The following is a 19,766-nucleotide window of genomic DNA, read 5'->3' as shown; positions in this document are numbered from 1 at the left end:
TCTTAACACTCAGATGCACAACAGAAACAAACATCTTGGTGTTTGCTATTTTCTGTAAATCATTTCTCCTCCACCTGTGTGCTTTGGAGCGAATATCAGCAAGTGGGTTTTTTGCAACAGGAGCTTACACTCTGCAACAATAGTCAAGGTTTATACCATCACATCATCATGACAAAATCAGGACCACACATACATCCACTGACTTTGCACTCTGCCAGACTGACTATATGAGTTCTGGCGTTGCCTCAGGTTGAGACACAGTAAACAGCTGGACAGACGAAAAGACTGGACATCACAGCCTGAAATTTGCAAAGCTTTGCTTTTTTGTGTCAGAGTTGCACACACACACACACACACACACACACACACACACACACACACGCTCTAAAAATTTGTCTCAAGCTGAAGTCACAGGGCAGCAGGCCCCCCTTTATATGTTGGCGTATTTCTGAAGGGTGAAGTGGAAAGAGGTTGGGCAGGGTATGTGAACTGTCTCACACAGAGTGTCTGAGAGTGATTCTCGTTGTGTAGAGGATGATGGTAATAGCGCAGGAATGTGTGAAAAGACTGGCACTGCTCTTGACAGACCTCTTTCTCCAAGCACCTCATTCAAGCTGATCATTCTGTACTGAATAAGGCATACATACCAGTCATACATTCCCTGTGTGTACAAAAAAAATCTAATTTAAACTTAAACATTCTTTAGATGAATCAAAATTACAAATACAGCTGGCCATCACCACTTTTGTCTATGAATTTCCAGGCAATAAGACTAACAAGGGGATTATCAGATGCAATGGCTGAAAAACCTGCCAAGAAACTAGGAATCATGAGCCAACATGTACACATATTCTAAGGCATATGAGAACTGAAATTTTACCTCTCAAAAGGAGTTTTCCATTTAGCTGGCCCACAAGTCAATAAGAAATCTCAAAAAGATGAGAAAGAATTCTAATGAAATTTGGTGAAAAGGTGGGCACTAGACCATGGAGCAGCTGAGTAGTGATTATCATTTTCAGAAATTCCCTTCTACACCTACAGGGTTGAAGACTCTATTACAAATCCAAAGGTTTACAAGGGTTGAGCTAAAATTGGAGGTGATAGGAAAGATGTCTTGGGATGTTAAGAAACAAGATGAAGATTTCCTGTATGTCAGCCTCAAACTGATTCAGATTCTGTTGTTTATGCCTGATTCAGCATCCCAATTACACATGACAAGATGGAAAACTAGGGAAAAGCCTAATCCTGTTATAAATGTATTACAAATCTTGCTGTGCAATTACAGTATTGTGACATAACAACAGAAAATATAACCTTTTGATCTAAAGTGATGTCATTTAAACAGTGCTTTATTTCCCTAAATGAAGGGGAAATTGCCTTTTTACAAGACAAAAGCCCCCATTAGATTGGACTCTAATCCTCTGCATCGCTGAGTAGCCATTTTTCAAGGGGAAAATAAAACATGATAGTACAAGTCATTAGATAAGGGCTTTTTGCAGGCTGTGCCATTGTTATAATAAACAGCAGTCAGCCTGTAGCAGAGGACATCATCTTGGCCCTGTAGACTCTCACACATACGTTATTTCTGTCATCACTGTCTCTATACTTTACAGTGATTGTCCCAAAGAACTTAGGGTAGCAAAGTCTGTATCATCTTTAAAATCAACTTTTGAAGCACTTTTTTTTTTGCAGAATTGCTATGTATTGTGCAGATTTGGTTGAATGTACTCAACTCTTGATTAAAGTTTGAGGGTAAAGTTGTGTTTCCTGGGAAATGTATTCTTGGCAGAGTGGAAAAGCATCTGAGGTTATTTTCAAAATTAGATGCTATTAAAGTCTCCTTTGAAACTGAAGATTATAAAAACATTATTTTTTTGTAATGAAACGGCATGTTGTGTATTTTCAAACCGCTAGTGGCTCTCCCTTCAGTGTACCTTCTGTACCTGCTTTCGCTCCTCTTCCTTTCTCTCTATTTTTCTGTGCAGCTGGCATCTTGAATGGAAGCAAAAAACATGATTTTAACAGATGCAGCTTCATTGGAGGTGTCTGGCTGTCAAGGCGCGCCTTGTTGCTGAACATTAACCTTTCTACCATCTGTTTCACACTGTACATCCTGACAGAGTAAAGCTGACTTGCAGGAGCTTTGATTACAACTCCTGGATTATTCATACACATGTACATTTATTTTACAAGGCCCAGGCGTGGGCTGGCTAGACTCAAGAGGATATAGCGTATGTCTGACAGTAACAGGTATTCCTGGAAACAATATGTATCACCAACCTGTGATGTTGAACACATTCCAGGAATTATTTTGAAATTAAATGTTGTTTTTTGAATATCCAGTTTACCTCCTGCTCTTTCTACTTTTACTTTATCTGGCAGTTCCCTACATTTCCCAGAACAGAAAGCTTATTGATGCTATGCTAACTGCATGGCAATGGTGGGCCACCAGTTGGTCTGTTGGTCAGTGTGTCATATGATAAGTCCACCACTCTGGTCCATGCTGAACTATTGGATGAATTGCCATTAAATTACATCCAGACATTCATGATCCCCAGAGGATGAAACCTTATGCCTCTAGTGGCACCATGAGTTTAACATTTCTGACTTTTAGATATATATTTAAACAACTATCAGATGGATTGTCATGAGATTTGGTACAGCTTCCCAGAGGATGAATCCAAAAGTCTTTTGGTAACTGGCTTTCCCCCCCAGTACAACCAGTGGTTCAAAGTTTTCATGAAAGTTATCAAGAGGGAAAGGAAGCTTCCAAATTTGGCAAATATTCCTTAAATCAATAAACGCAACATTAAAATGTAAAATGGACACAGGTACAACACGTGTACAGATTTATAGAGAAGATAAAGAGTAATTCTTCAATGCTCATCCACTCCCATGAGTATTCCAAAGCTCTTAATGGATTTTTAAACATGGATATGAAACTCACTTAATGCTTAAATGACTTAAATGGAATGTGATATTGCAAGTCACATAAGATAAAACAAATGCAACACAGCTGAAGTTATTAGACTTCTTTTTTAAAACCACTTCTTGAAGGTAATGTTGTCTTAATGGTATTGTTGAATGGTATTGTTGAAAGTAAATAGATCTAAATGTAATGGTGCATGGTGGGCCAGGTCTTTCATTAAGAACAAATGGAGCAGTAACATCAGGGAGATGAAACAGTACTGCCAGGCTTGTGGAATGCAAAACCTCAGCCATTTCCCCTCCGTTTGGGATTTCTCCTTTCTGTTTTCTTTTTTTTTTTTGAGTCCAGTCATCCCTTTTTTCCCTTTCCTCTCTGTCCAGACTTCTCTCAAAGTTGTCCTTAGTTAAGCCTCCATCTACGTTATTAGATTAACATTCCTCCTCAGCCTTGGTCACAGTCATAGATATCTGAATGCAAATTCTTTCACGTACGTCCCACCCCTCCCTTATATCAAGTGCAGTAAGGGGAACGGGACAAAGAGGTGGAGAAAAAGAGCTGTGTGTGCGTGTGTGTGTGTGCGGGGTGTAAAAATCTGCAGAGTATGGGGTGCCTTCGCCTCAATAGGGGCAACTTTTTGTTTCGTGTGTGAGCCCCTGTTCACCTCCCTCCTCTTTTTCCTCGTCTCTCTGTCTATGCCAACAAGGGGGAGGGGTTGACGGGTTGACAGACAGACGCAGCTGGAGTGCATAGAGGGAGCTGGTCCCACCCCACCAAGATGCCAGAGATAGAGCGAGGGACCTAGACTCTCTGTGTGTGTGTGTGTGTGTGTGTGTGTGTGTGTGTGTGTGAGAGAGAGAGAGCGAGAGAGAAAGAGAGAGAGAGAGAGCGAGAGAGAAAGAGAGAGAGAAAGCTCCTGCTGCCTGTCTGGGAACCCTCCATTCTACTAACACACCTCCTCTTTCCCCCCTTTCTCTCAACCCTGGAGGTTTTTGTCCTCTCGCTGGCTAACTTTTTTGTTGAGTGTGTGTGTGTGTGTGTGTGTGTGTGTGTGTGTGTGTGTATGTGCGTGCAGTTCACTTCAGCTTCATTCCTTTTTTTGGATTGCTGCTTTCATTAGAGATGGGGGATTCTGCAGGGGCAACGGCTCCCTTTGCCCCCTATCTCTTTCCACTCTATACATACAGCATCTCTGCAAAGGAGAAAGCGGAGTCCCTCTTTTAGCTGTGTCAAACCAGCAGATAGCCAGAATTACACCGGATGTAAAGCATTTCTACTTTCAAAATAAAAGCATTATTGTTTCTCAAAAAACACATTGGTCAGCTTTTGAACAGTGGAAAGACTGCAGATACAAGTTGTCTGCTAGAAATTAGACTTCATGCTACATATATTTAGTTAAATACTACTTTGCAATACTGAGTTTTGTAATGAAACCAAATTCCTCTAACTCATTCTCTTAATGCACATTATGCATTATCGTGTTATCAAGAAGGAAATACCTGCTGTTAAGTACAGCAGAAGACATATTTATTACAAAACCCCATTATCTTCACTTCTCTGGTGTGTTGGGAGTTCTGTAGGCATAATAGCAATGTTTAAAAGAGAGCATCTTTAATATGCAACTTTGACTGTTGCTTTTCATTCTGAAATGGATCATTTTATCACATTTGATGGGTTAGAGTTTTATATAGATAGTTTTACATACTTAAGCACTTAATGTCTTCTTAGTCAGTCATAGGATCTGATAACTACTATTAACAACAACTTCTGGAAGAAGCTTTGTATGTGCATGTTAATCTAAGCAGCAGTTATATTTGATAGTTTAGTTTGCTCACCAGATTAAGAGGCTGTTTTTGATTTGACATTAATTCTAAAGACATGGAAATTAATCACAGGTGTCAAAAGATATGTTATTGGTCTATTTTCCCTTGTAACAATATGGATCTTAAAGGTGCAGTGTGTAAAATTTAGTGGCATTTAGCAGAACGGACTTGGCAGAAATGGAGTATAATATTCATAAATATGTTTTAGGTAGTGTACAACCCCATAAAATAAGAACTGTGCTTTCGTTATCATAGAATGAGCCCTTTATATCTACACAGGGAGCGGATCCCCTTCCATGGAGGCCACCATGTGGCACTGCCATGTTTCTACAGTAGCCCAGAACAGACAAATCAAACACTGACTTTAGAGAGGGCCTTTTGCGTTTTTCGCGAGTTTCGTGGCCACTGTAGGTTCTCCTACCTGCTTGGAAGGGGAGGGTGAGGGGAGGGGTATTCAGATGGTCGCAGTCTGCAGCCTCTCCGCTAGATGCCACTAAATCCTACACACTGGTCCTTTAACCCAATGTTTCTCCAACTTTTTTATGTCAAGGACCCCTAGGCTGACACAAATTAGACCATGGACCCCCATCTGATGAAATTTTGTTCCAGGGTCCCCCATCTGATAAGATTTTTGCTTTTAAATGGTTCATTACAGAAGGAGTATGAAACAAATGACCAACATAGTCATACATTCTGTCACTGTGTTTCTTATAGATGGAATTATAGTGAGAATAAATTATCCCTCTTTTTGCCGGGGACCCCCTGGAACTCCCTCAAGGACTCCTGGGTGTCCCCAGACCCCACTTTGAGAACCACGGCTCTAACCGGTGTCTTGAAATGAAATCATGCAAGTTAAACTAGCTGTTATATATAGCCTAAGAATTACTTTGATATTTTCATTCACAAATATGTTTTCAAGCTGTAGTCGCTAGCTGATACACAGCTTGATTTTGCAAGCGCGTGTAACAGTCGCGCGTTTACGTTGAAAGGCACAGCGCTGCACTTCCTGTGTTTCTCTGGTGAACTGCGTGCGGTTTGACGCGGCTGCTAGAGGATGGCTGCCCGGGTCTGAGCTGCTGCCTCTGCGCTCACAGAGGGAACACTCAGCGTAAATAGACGAGGAAAACGCGAGGAGACGAGAGGAGGAGAGGAGGGAAGAAAGAACTTTTTCGAGAGGAGGAAATAGTTGTCACACATTTCCCCGGGAGGTTTTTATTTTTCGGGAACGAAAGGGGGGATTTTGGACCATGCCTGCTGAAGTGAAACAGGTTAGTGTTGCTCTGCCGGTCTCCTCTCATCGTATCTTCAGCCTCTCTGACTCTTCTTGTCTTTCTCCTCCCAGACTAATTGATTCCTAATTTTTGGGGGGGATTTTGTTAAATATCTCTAATTTTTTATCTTGGAACATCACTCTTTATTCCATTTACATACCTTTAAAAAAATAAAATAAACAGTTTAATACACGAGAGCAGAGATTCTGAGATGTATCGATGTCCTTCAGGATGATGGTGCGCGTGTGTGCGCGTGAAAGGATGTGCAGTCTGTGTGCACGTGTGTGCGCGATGTGCATGCATGTATACAGTAGAGACTCCTGCATGACATCAGATACAGGAAAGACTCTGCACTTACACCACTTAGTGACCATTTCATGCTGTAAATAGTCGTGACCGTGAGATATGTTTAGTGGTGGTCCTGTGTGTGTGTGTGTGGTTTGTGTGTGTGAGTCTGTGTGTGTGTGTTGTGGAGGTGCCTTGCAGTAAAGCAGTTCTGTGACTTATGAGTTCCTTGACACATTCATGGGCTCAGACGTGTCGGTAACACCTAGAGAGTGACCAGTGTGATCATGGGACAAGCAGTGAAGTATTGAAAGTTTGTCCCTGATCACTGCCTGTGAGGCTCTGAATGAACCCAGGCCAGGATTTATAGCCTGGACTATAGTGCCAATTGTGTGAGAGACATGGCATTAAACCCTTTTGTCTTTCACTTGCACAGATACCGCAGGAATGTGCTTTTGTTAGCTCTTGCGAGTGTGTTGCTGTGTCTGTGTGGGTGTGTGCGTACCAGGGCATGATGTGCATACATTATTGGAAGTGTTCCCTGTGTTTGAAGCGCATCCACAGGCAGCCTACACCATCACAACGCTCTTTTCCCCGCCGAGCTTGGCAGCGCTCAGATGCACAAAAAAAGGGAGACAGAAATCCAAAAAAGAAAGAAAGCGGAGGATTGAATAAGGTCAACTTCTCATCAGCACCGCTCTCCTCTGCTGGGCTGAGAGGGGTGGAGTTACCAAACCTGTCTGGCAGTGAAAAAAAAAAAAAAAACGTTCTGTCAGCTATCCACATTGCTCTGATAATAATACTTTAACAGTTGCCCCTGTGCATGAGTGCCACCCGATAACTGGAGGAGCCTCTGCCAAAAAAAGAAGCTGTTTTCCCTCCCTCACCCACTCTTTGTTTTTTCCATCCCTTTGCTTTTGATAAGTCTGAAGGCTGTGCTCCAAGTGCGAGCTGATGGATCAAAAGCACGGCCTGCCACTCAAAAGTAGCCAGTGGGAATCCTGGCTTATATTATGTGAATGGGATAAAATACATGTCAACAACCTGAGAGTATGTCCTCTCCAGATGTATCCCAAAATGGATTGCGGAGGTGCACGATGCCCCTTGTGTCCGTGACCCCTGTAAAACTGAGATGGTTGGAATACTTAGGGGCAGGCTGACATTGTAGCGTGACCTTTTCAACTCAGCTGGACATTCCTCAGCTAGGGAGCACCTGCTTGGGCAGTGCTAGAAGAAAGGGAGTCAGTGTGTATCCTAATCACATCTAAGCCATAAATGGATCAATTGCAGTGTCTGCATTGTTTTTGTTGTTTTGCTTTCTATCTTTTTCTTGTAGTTTGGCCTTTAGTAACAGTGTGGAACAGGAATTAACTTGTCATTTAAACCTCATTCAGCTTCCTCTTTCCACAACGATGCTCTATAATATACCTTATGTGTCCCTTAGGGTGTCTGATAGCTCAAACATCAGTTTTTATACTCAGAAGAATGTAGATAGTAGATGAGATGAGAGGGATGCTGATCTGCCTCGACCTCGTCTTAATACTGCAGCAGAGCTTACAGTAAATGAGTTTTAGCCCACTGAAGATTACTGCATAGCCCTCAATTAGTGGGGGAGCCTGCACCAGACCACGTCTGAGTTAAATATATACTGGCCTTTATTTTAGAACTTTACACCAGCAGGGTAGTGCCCAAATCCTCCGTATTCAGTTGCTGAGTCCATCGCATCCCCTGCTCATGAAAAATAGAAAAACAGATTTGTCGTGAAGGAGAAAGGAAAACACCATGAATAATCCAGTAGTCATCATCTTGCCAAGGTCTATCAAAAAAACGACTTTACTTTTCCTCTACAGCAAGAAGGACCCGTCTGAATAACAAAATAATTCATCTGTGATTCAGCCAAAGACTAAAGGAGGTCTTGTCTTCAGACTGCGGATTACTGCCAGATTTCTGACAGCTAGCGGGGCTTTCAGCTGCAGAAACTGAGCGCTCTCTCCCCTCTTGGATGCTGTTTGATTGCTTACCGAAATTAAAAAGCCTTCAAACTTCTCTCCATCTTTTCTCTTCTGCGGGGGTGTTTTTGCATGACAGCTCGACCGTCCTTGCGTGTTCTTTTCCATTCCTTTCCTCGGGCTACCCTTTTGTGACTGCAGTAGATGTTGTGCCGATCAATATTTGAAGACATGTGGAGCATGAGGAGTGGCATTGTTTGGGGAGTGGAGGTCATATGAGAATAATGTCAATGACCGGAAACATATGAACCATCAATAGCTGTGCAGAGTGCATCAATATAAGGGGCAAGTTTACTGGTGGGGGCCACACTGGTGGGTGGGGGTCATGAGTGCTGTTGTGTTTTGAAGGTGAGAGGGTCTTTGAGGAGGCATGATCATATGGTGGTGGGTGGTACCAGATGGTCTTCCCATCATGCAGCCTGTCCATACTGGCCATACTCTCCATGTTTCCCATACCGTTCCCATGGCTGCTCTTATCGCATGACCAATGACACAACATGGCTTGACATGTTACACTATCTGCCACCCTGCCTTCCATCTACCCATGAGCCACCCACCTACCCACTTCTTTCCCTGGATGCCTGTAATTTACATGTGAACAGCTGAGAGCATATATGTACCTCAACATGAGAACTAACACTCCACCGTCCACATGGCTCCCTCACCAGCACCCTATATATATATGTGTGTATATATCCAGTATACTCTGCAATCTTGCATACAGTAGCTTAATCAAATAGTTTGCAAATACTTCTTTATGATTGGCTGGGAGTACCAAACAGATGTAGTTTGGCCAAACCCCCCCCCAAAAAAACTTTATCATGCATTCTCAATATCAATATGATTTTTTTTATTTTTTTCAGTTTCTCTAATGTTACCATCCTCATTAAGCAACAAAAGCCAAACATTTTATTAATATATATTATAGACTGTAAGTCAAATATATTTCAACTATTGATCTATTCAGCAATTCAAAGATGCTTGACTTCCAGGAAATTGTTCAGGGCATTTTTGACTATTTTCTGACATTCTCTCGCTCAAGGAGAAGTCTCGCTCTTGTGAGAGTTGAGTTGTTGCAGGAAGAGGAGAGGAGAGTTGGAGAGAGGAGTGCCGGGAGGAGTTTGTTGTGTCGGGGTACAGAAAGCGTAACTCAGTTTTATCTAAGAGATTTTCAAAGACATGGCTGAATATTTAGCTGATTTGAACAATTCGTCTCTCGTGAGACTTCTCATTGAGTGAGACTTGGTGAAACACAATAACAAGCAGCAATAACAAGCACAATAACAAATGAAAGGTAAAGAAAAATGTTTCTCTGTATGGTCCTTTCCATAATGTTGTCAGACACTTGTAATAACAGTCTGAGCCTGTCAGTGGCAAAAACAAGCACTTTTAGAGGACGTACATTGAGGGGGTGCTATTGCCTCAAAGGATTACATTGCAGCCTGTTTCATGGCTGTCGGCTGAAGCTCTCTTGCTCAATACTTGACCAGTTTAAGAAATTGTTGTCCTCATTAGTCATTTAGACACAAAAAGATGAGAAAATAGGATTCAGGTTGAAAAATCCTGACGTTTCCCTTTGAATAATTGCACAAAATTGCTGTTAATTAATTTTCTGTCAACCAATAATTTCATAGCTCTAAACCAGTTAATCAAAAAATAATCAACAGGTTCACTGATAATGAAAATAGACATTGGCTCCATATGTTATATTGTATATTGTGAGGTGGTGGTAATATATTATGCTGCCATTACTGTAGTTCATTTTTGAAAGACAGCTTGAAATCTCCTGATGCAACATTATCCTGGACATCTGGTCCACCAAGTGGGTTAAAACAAACACTAGGAATTATGTGCAAAGGCTATTTGACCCCAGCAAGTATTACACTGCACTATACATAGTATACCGTATGTTCCTGCCCTATATCATATGAACACGCCCTCAGGTTTTTGGTGTTTACTCTGTAGTTGTGTTAGTAGTAGCTGGAGTGCTAGTAGTAGCTTGTAGGGCTCTATACCACTCAACACTTGGCACCACAACCCCCCCCCCCTCCTTTCCTTTGGCTTCCCCTCTATCTGTCCTAACCCATTTGGCTGGCTGACAGTGTGACCGATGCAGGCCCGCACCCGTTCACTCACTGTCTGACCACTGGCGAGAACCATAATGCTCTCACAGCTTTCATCATCACGCTGATGGAATTAAAAAAAAAAAAAGGTGAGTGGCAGTAAATTGGACGGCTGGAGGGGTTTGGGGGGGGGGGAGGGTGTAGATGGATGCTTTCATACTGCAATGTTTGGAAATGGCGTTGGGGAGAAGAAGCAGCGCATTAATGAGATGGCAGCTTATTATCTTGCTAGAGCTGTTGTTTCTTTTTACCTATTCAGCTCTACAGCGTGCCTATTATCAAAAATATGTGCAGGGTGCATACACTATGAATCTTTTACGCATGCATATATTTCATGCACATCCCTGCCACCATTATATTGCGTTCCATTTTGTACAGCAACACAAGCAACTCCCAGTCAGCTATTAATGACAGCTTGGCTGATCAAGACTTGTTTGTGCTTTCGCTGCGGCCAAATTTGGTTAATCCTCCAGAGGTGAGATGTAGACACGGTGTCAGCCCCTGTTCTTTCCACACACACACACACACATACACACACACACACTGGAGGCTACAGAGGGACATCAATTGGATCCCCAGCTTATTTACTCAGTGTTTGTCTGCAGGGTACGGACAGGGCTTGCCCTGTTTATAAGGGAGTGGGATTCATGGTTTCCCTGGCTGTGTCCAATAAACACCTTCCTATCTGTGCTGCTGGGAGCCAGCAACAAGAGCCATGTTTTCGATCGAGTAGATAAGAAAGCCAATTGCCTCAAAGAAAGCTGAAGAGGCTCCGTCACATGGTTGACTACAAAGTTAGGGAAGTAAAGATAAAGTTTTAAACAAAGCTGTGGTTTCGGCCACATCAAGGCTGTAATTATTGTAGTGACAATATTTACATGATGATCTCATATCCTAATGGCAGTGTGATTACATAACGGCAACATTGTGATTTTACACAACCTCTTATTTAAGAGATATAAACACCACTCTGCTATTGGATAAAGCCTTGATCAATCAGTTCTGATTATTACTGATGCTGTCAAAAAATGTTAGTAGTGCTAATGATGGTGAAAACTGTCATGGAACAGAAACCAGTTTGATACAGGAGCGGACTGAAGGTATGAGAAGACGAAAAGACCTCTTCTTCTTAATGACACAATCTGCTGTCACGTCTGCCTGCGCTGTCTTAAAAGTTGCGTGGGTTTGTTTGTGTACACGCATGTGTGTATACTTGTGCCTGTGAATGTTTGCATGCATCTCCACTGGTCTAGATTTCCAACTGGGACTGTGGTTGAGGTAACAGATGTGACAGTTTTTTAGGCAGCGACGTGAGGGTAAGGATCTAGGTGATCTTTAAAGCCAGTGATTAATGACACCACTGGCGGCAAATTACTGTTTTTCCAGTATCTACACCATAGAAAAACAGCTGGCGATCTGAGTGTGGATGTATAGAGGTGCTGTGGTGGAATGTGATCCCAATGGATGGCCTGTACTCTAACTGACTGTCTCAGTATAATATTGATAATACAGATTTAATTTACACCAGGGAAAGAAAACAATCATTCCAGTGTACAGTATCAGATAGACTGCAAAAACATAAACAGTGCTCATGATAGGTCAGAGGATTAGTGGTTGATTGATCAATTGATGATATGTGAACATTAGACCATAAAGACTCCTTGAAGACCGTACAGTGGAAATTCACTCCTCTTTTTTCTTCCTTCCTTTTCCTACTGTTTCTGCACTCCATGCTTGGAATACTGCTGCCACCCAGACCTTCAGTTTGGGAGGGATCTGCTTCTGGGGCCTTTTGAAAAGAACTGGGGCTTCTTTGACAGTAATGTATAGGTCATATAGGCTCCACCCCCTCTATCCTGCAGCTGGGGACCTCATAGAGGGGCCCTGAGGGGGAAGGTCAAAGTCCTCATAAAGCTTCCCTCAACCAGAAATGGAGGAACAAATGCCTCCCTACTTCTCCCTTTCTCTTTTTAACCCCCTCCAGTACCATCCACATTGTACTAGGGAGTACATGCAGCACAGCTGTGGGGGCTGGGGTAGCAAAAGATGGCTCAGACTTGCGTGTTTAGTCTGGAACTTTCTTTTGAGGGATTAGCCCACTTCGTGCCTCTGGACCGGCCGCTGGAAGCAGTCGGGATGCCAGGGAGAGCATCGATCCGCCATCATCGTACCATCTGTCTCATGCTGCCTCTTGGGATTAATGATTCCCTCTGACAGCTCTTTAGTAGGGCTCTATCAGTGCTGGCTGACCGTCCAGATTACACTGACATGTGGCAGTGCGACGAGCTTGCATGAGGAATCCTGGCCTCATCAGCATCAGCATCAGCATCCTAGTGCTGCAAGAGGTCATCACAGTCATAGAAATTAGGATTTGCCACAGGATCAATTTCATATTAAAATGAAATGAGAGAAATTAATTCAATAAATGCACTTTTTTTTGTCCAATTTGTCATTTGACCCTAAAGTAACAGTAACAGAACACATATCATAACACACTTACATGACTACATGTTGTCAAAGAAGTGACAGGTTGGATGAGGTACACACCTGTAACCAACTTTGTACTTCAGGATGTGCATATGTGTAACACATCTGTTGACAGTGTTCATATGTAAACATATGCCCAGACAAAACAACAGTATAATGTTTCAAGGAATTTCAAGTAACTTCAACATTTACTTTCTTTAGCACACCTGAAGATATGTATTCCATGGTGCAGTTGATAGATATGAAGTGTATGTTTATTCATCACCTCAAGTTTATATTTTTTGATCACTTAAAGTAACAGACATCAACAGTTGCAGTCAAATAGACAAGAAACTCAGAACTGCAGTGTAGGTGAAACTGATGTTTTAATTGAATTGTGATTCTATTCAGTAGCTTATTTGTTTTGTTTTTTTTTCAGCAGAATACTCATGTTTGTACAGTGCATGTTGGCTCACTGTACTTGAAAAACCAGCCATCATCTAACCATAGAAAATCCATGTATTGCTTACTCAGAACTCAGTCACAAAGCTTGTAGGGAGTTTGAAGTGAGGACTGGCCGTTACTGACTCGCTGGCGGTTGAAGTGCGCTGACGAGGTCCGGCACTTCATTAGAATGCTGTTCTGAACCTTGCAACACACAGTAGTGGCTGTTACTGCTGATGGCTTGGGTCCAGGGAGAAAAATAAAAGAGAGCAATAGAGGGAGAAAGAGTTTGAGAGGGAAAGTCCAAACCACTGTAAACTGACCAGCCTTGGGGCCGCAACGGCTCCCGCTACACACAGCCTCTGCTGTAACAGCCATGGCTCTGGCCCCAACACTGCCTGCACACAAACATTATGCTAACCAGTGGCAAGAGTTCAGCCAAACCGGGAACAGACCTCCTAAAATGGGAAAGATAAACGAGTTCCTGGCATTCTTAGCAATGCCGATTCTCCACGCAGACAACGGTTTGTATAGTTCAATGGTTTCTACAATAGAAGCATCCAGACACTGGGCTGGCTGTCATATGCCATTACATGTGATGGCAATGCATTGTTACTCATCTGCTCATCTTCTCTTGATATGTGCTCAGCCCATTCCCAGAGGAGCCACCGGTGAACAATGGAGTGATGCGCCTCCTCGCACATTCCACAAGACTCTATTGAGCTGTCTAATGAACCTCCGCTGCATACGTGGCCTGCGCTGGCTGCTGGAGCTCCATGAAAATACCATCTCGCCCCATCACACCCCCTCATATTTAATTTGTTTGGAATGTGTAATAGGCTGTGAAGTGGAGCGTGGTGCAGTGTTGATCTGTGCCAACCAGGTCTGCGGATATGGAGGGACAGGTGCCAGCCATCCGTGGAAGGTGCTGTACTTAACACTCTGCACTGGGTTGGAGAGTGTACAATCCTGGCCCTGTGGTGTAGGCTTTCAGAGCTGCCAGTATCCTGTTGCTCCAGCCAAGCAAGCTTTTAGTTTGGTAATAGGACATTGTAGCTGTGTGTTCTTTTTCTGAAGAGGGGGCAGTTGAAACTTGGAGAGAAAAGATTGTGTCAGGATTCAATCAAAGGCTAGTAGAGCCATAGAAGACATGAAACACAGCACGAGGTACTTTCTTTCTGTTGTAACTCAATCCTGCACAATTAGGGGGGTAAATCTTACCCGCAGTCACATAGAATGAACAAGGAGAAAGCAAAACAAAATAAACCAATTTTCTAAATAGTGGTCTAATTTCTCCACAGCCGTTATACTCTACTATCAATATTAATGGGTAAATGATAAACCGATGTAGTGTTCTAAATGTAGCGGCTTAAATTACAATAGATAATAATATACTGGGAGCATGTCAGAGATGAAGGGATAGAGAGAGGACAGTCATGACCTGATAGCACGGGTATATTAGCCACTGAGCCATGAGAACATGTTGTTTTCCATCATTAATTTGTGCTTTTATATGTCTCAAAATGGCAGACAGTGACTACGGATGCCACGGTGAGAAAATTTTCCCACTGGTTAATTAAGATATGACAACGCCGGTGTTACAACGGACATTTTACAAGATAAGATATTCATTGATGATGCTCAATTTCTGTAGAGCGCTTACTTTGATCTTTAATGTTAGATTTTAAGTTTAGATCTTCCCCTTACTTACAATTTACAGACAGCAGGCTTCAGGCTGCTGCTGTTCAGGATCACCAGCAGCATCAGGTCTTTCCTCCGTGTACAGCCAGGCTGCAGCACACACAGATGTGGGGACGAGTCAGAGGAGGACCACTGTTTACAACCAGAACCGGAGCAACCCACTTGCCATCCAGAGAGAGACACACTGAGAGCAGGCTAAGCAGGCAGAGAGCGGGAGAGTTTCTGCCGAAAACAAGCACTTAGATCCGGATAGACATGAGAGCAGCTGCTTGCTAACAGCTATGTGTGTTTACAACAGGGAGCAGGAGGGAGGACAGATGTCTCACTCTGCTACTCTGTGCTGTGACTGCTGCTGCTGTGGACACTCACAGAGCAGACACTTTCAATTTATAATTGTAGTGTCTGTTGTCCGACTAAGTATTGATAACACATTTGGTATTTTACAAATTAGAGTATTTTTATTTGATGAATGTGGTTGCTGATATGTGAAAAATGAACTAAATGGGTTTTATTTCTATAAAAAAAAAAGCAAGATGACAGTGGGGGGCAGTGGACAAGTAATATAATCAGTGTATGCCCGAACACTGTGTAACACCGATGACTGACTACTGCAGCAAGCCTAACTGTGACATAAATAGCTCAAACCTCTACGTCTGCCGGTGTCAGTGGTTTTATCTGTGCTTGCAGACATTGTAGGAGGAAAAAAAAATAAAGCTCTGAAGATTGATGCTGCAAGTTCATTGCTTTGAAAACCTGGTGCTGAAGAATCACAATCTATATTTTCCTAACTGGACCTTTGGCTGCCATCACCATTACACTCAAATGGGTATTTATTTCACTATGGATGTTCTAAGTTGCCGTTGGTTACCAAGCTGCTTTCCTTGATCCTTAGAGATTCGTGGAGGGTCTCAGTTTAACTCTCTGGCTGGTCAGCAGCTGTGCTACAGCATGTTTTTTTTCTTTTCTTCTTTTACCTCAGGTTTAGGACGTGTGGAAAAGACTGCACTAAACCTCACAAAGTTCTCAAAGTTAAGCAAACAAGGCCTGTTGACACAGACCTCCTTGAGTTTCCAAATTCTTTCCATCATATTCTAGTACAGTTAAGAGAGACTTAATCCAATAAAACCCACTCTTCGCCTGTTTTGTGCTCCGTCTCTTGAATCCGGCTTTGAGTGTATGTGTGTGCAGGGGGGTTGAGTAAGTTCCTGTGAAGGAGTGGCCAGCTGCAGCCTCTGTTGTTCAGGCCACAAGGGAACACAAGGAGTGTTTTTGTGGTCATGGAGCAGCTACATTCCAGATTCAAATGATCAAATGGGAGTACTCATTTCTCAGTCTGCTCCAAACCATGACCCACCTCCACTGTTTTCACTGTGTCACTTATCCGCAGTCCTTCAAGCATACTGTCCCTGAAACACTGGTGCTAATTAGTGTCTGTAGCTGGCCAGCAGAACATGTATCAATGCCCTCCTTGTGCAGTGCATAAGCGTCACTTACCGGTGAGCCAGAAGTCACGGGAGACCAGACTGAGTGCTCACTTTCCTTGATCCCTCATGTTCTCACGCCGCTCGTGTTGTGACTTTAACAAGGCCTTGTTACGGTCTAGTACTGCTTATGGTGCTGAAAGTGAAGTACGCTGAGTGCTTTACTACCTTCTATTTTTACCTGCAGAAATGAACTCTGATGGTACTTTCTACAGACGGTGAAAGTTTTCAAGAGGGAAATGAAAAATTACTTAATTTCTGTAGTCTTAAGTGCAAAACACACAGGCAGTGCCATGTAGTGTTGCAGTGTTTGACACATCGGACTCGCCACACAGACAGGTGAATGTACCATTCCTGTGAGCAACTTTGATAAATTTGCTGCTTTTCTGATTTGTTTACAAATGGACAGTAGTTGCAAATAGGATAGTAGTTTGTCCTTACGCACACTCTATTGTGCATTGACCACAGCCCATTTCAGTTGTCAGGTGTCTGTATTTGCTAACACAGCAAACACAGATATCCATACACAGCAGCAGCCCCATATTATCCTTCTTGGACGGAGCCCAGCTAGGCCCCATGGGCGCCCAGCCACCAGGCCCTCACTTGGAAGATCTCCCCACAGATGAAGGCCTTATCCAGTAATGTAGCAAATTCTCTGGAAATTGAATTGAGAAACTGTTTATAGATAAAAATTATCAAATGGAAATGCTTGTTGATCCAGTGAATGAAATACCTGACAAATCAGTGTACATCATTACACTGATGCAAAATCCTGTGTATTCAATATTGCCAATAAGCGGTCCTGATCCTTGATTGCTACCACTCACCAAGGAACTTTCACACAGGTGAGGGCCATTCAGTGTTGTAGTAAATTTTCTAGAGATTCAGTTGAGAACCTGCTGAAAGGTTCCAATAATCAAATTTGAATGTTGGTGATTGGCTGATCCACTGAATTACTTACTTGACAAATCAATGTACATCATCATATTGATGTGAAATCCTGTTAATCCAACATCACCACAGAGCTGCACATTGATTGCCATATTGCGGGGGGCATCAAAGGGATAGCTACCTCTCTATCAAAAATCTCAATCATCTCACAGTATATTATATGTACTCTATATCGACATATAGCCCAACCCTACCACCCAGATAACATGGCAAATATGTCAGTTTTAGTGTTCCACCAATATTTCAATCCTGATATATTGATTTTAAAACATTGTGGATTTCAGCTTTAAGTAATTCATTACTGCTGTATTTTTTTGTAGTGCTGCAGTTTTACAAATGTTGAATATGCAGATATGTTCCTGTTCTGCTATATTAGCAATGACAAATTGCCTGCATTTTCCAAAGAGTTGAGAATTATTCCAAACAATTTCTCTGAAATATATGGTCATCATAGCATGAGCTGAGAGTTGGATACCAGATCTATGGGATGGCCTTCAAAGGGAAAGCTATTGTGTCCCCAGCCACATTGTGGTGTGGAAATCACAGTGGGCACGTGCACAGAGACCGATCTGAAATTACAGGCCTCCATCCACGCTCTGCAATCTGAGGCTTGCAGGCAGCAGGACTGGCATGATGTCCCCAGCCCTCCGACCCTGGAGCCCCGAAGCCACAAGCTGCCTCTGTTGCTCTGTACTCCAGTCTCTGTGGCAAACGAGCCTCCTGTCTTCTCTCTCCAACACACACCAACAAACCTAATTAACTTTCCCTTTCGGCCGAACACTGCTCTGCTCTACCACAGCTGCACACTTTAAAAAGTCCTCACTACTTTGAATTCTCTTTCTTCTTGTGTTTGGATTCCCAAACCACAGCTATCTGGTGCCAGTTCTAGGCACCTGATCTGTCAGTCGGTTGTTTCAAAGTTTCAAACTTAGGCATATTATATTCAGCTTGGCCTGTTTTGGGGTTTCAAGAGGTACAGAGGTGTGCAGTGTATAGAACAGCTGCTGCAGAGGAAGACTTCCTCTGCCTTTTCACTGTAGATAACCTCTCCAGGGACGAGCCGGTGTCTGCAAGATGGAGTTTAGAAGTAGTTTTTTCTAGGATGTTTACTATACAAGGGCTGCATGTTCCTGTGTTTGTGCACATTGTGGATGCTGAGTGAATGTTAGAGATGCTTCTATGTATGAATGCCTGTGTATATTTGGCAGTGTTTATGAACTTTGCTAGCGGCAGCACTGCAGTATTGTGCAGTGAGGTTCTGAAGTGGGTCAAACTCTGTAATGCTGAAGCTCCTATTCGCTCTCAGAGGAGCATGTGAGGAAAAAAAAAATATAGCCAGGAGACATCTGCCATAGGCAGGCTTTACCATCGCTGTGACTGGACACATTTCTGTCCCCTGTGGACATGGAGAAGCTAAAAATGATAAAAGATACCTGCATACTGGATGAATGCTCCCTTGGTGATTTATTCAGGAACTCGTCCATCTGTCTTTGACATGCGTATTAAAAAGTTGGATGTGTATATACTAGTTCTCCATAACTTCCAACTGGTGTCACAGTAGGTCCGATTTGTTCAAGTGAAGCCTTGTTTTCATTGGAATGAGAAAACTGTCTATGAGCCTATGAGCATGCTTCATAAAGAAGCAATTGTAAAAGTGCAGCAGAATCACTGTAGTCATTTTTTTTTCTTTTGTTTATATGGATATTTTTCTCTCTAGAAGTTACATCTTTTGGCTTGGGGTTTCAGCTTGGCTGCTTTGAATGATGAGCATTTGGCTGCTCATGGATCGTTCAGTCCTCCCTGGCAGGCAGAGCTGCCTTAATTGTTGCATGCCTCTGGAACGTGCCTCGCTAATGGGGCTGTTGGAGTCCCAATCAGTCAGCGCTGAGTTTTCCCTCTCTAATATCCCGGCTTGAGCAAGCAGGGCCTTGATGATGCAACAAACTGCTTTGGTTTGGTGACGCCACTCAGGAGGCTGTGGCCTGAAGGAATAATATCTCTTTCATGCTTCTTTCAGGCCGTCTGATGTCAAACTGGGATCCAGCAGAGATGGCGTTTCATGTCAATATCTGCTGGGTCTGTTTTTGCGCGTGTCGCCAGGCTGGTCTTGTGATTCAACGGGTGTGATGAAATATGACAGCCATGCACTCAGACAGTTACACAGACTAATTTCTCAGACTGTGACAACCTAATTCAAGCTGGATGTGCAAAGAATCTGTTTTGATGTTATTCCAGAAATGCCTCAATAGGGGGGTTTGTTTGGTTGATGCCATTGCTGATGCTTCC

General features: G+C 42.8%; 1 protein-coding gene across 10 annotated transcripts in view; it reads left to right on the top strand.

Annotated features, from left to right (window-relative positions):
* arvcfb (ARVCF delta catenin family member b) overlaps positions 1-19,766 on the top strand; it is a 238,791-nt gene that overhangs the window by 109,698 nt on the left and 109,327 nt on the right. For 9 of the 10 annotated variants that reach the window (XM_044364826.1, XM_044364815.1, XM_044364797.1 and 6 more), the window contains exon 1: positions 5,784-6,017. The exons of the other annotated variant lie outside the window; for it this stretch is intronic. In XM_044364826.1, the coding sequence (XP_044220761.1) occupies positions 5,997-6,017 (21 nt within the window). In that variant the 5' untranslated portion in view covers positions 5,784-5,996. Of the gene's footprint in view, positions 1-5,783; positions 6,018-19,766 lie in introns of those variants that run through there. 10 annotated transcript variants of the gene reach the window in all.

Source organism: Thunnus albacares, chromosome 2, assembly GCF_914725855.1.
Source record: "Thunnus albacares chromosome 2, fThuAlb1.1, whole genome shotgun sequence".
NCBI classification, from domain to species: Eukaryota; Metazoa; Chordata; class Actinopteri; order Scombriformes; family Scombridae; genus Thunnus; species Thunnus albacares.
The sequence above is the reverse complement of the archived record's forward strand: the minus strand, read 5'-3'. Positions and strand labels throughout refer to the sequence as shown.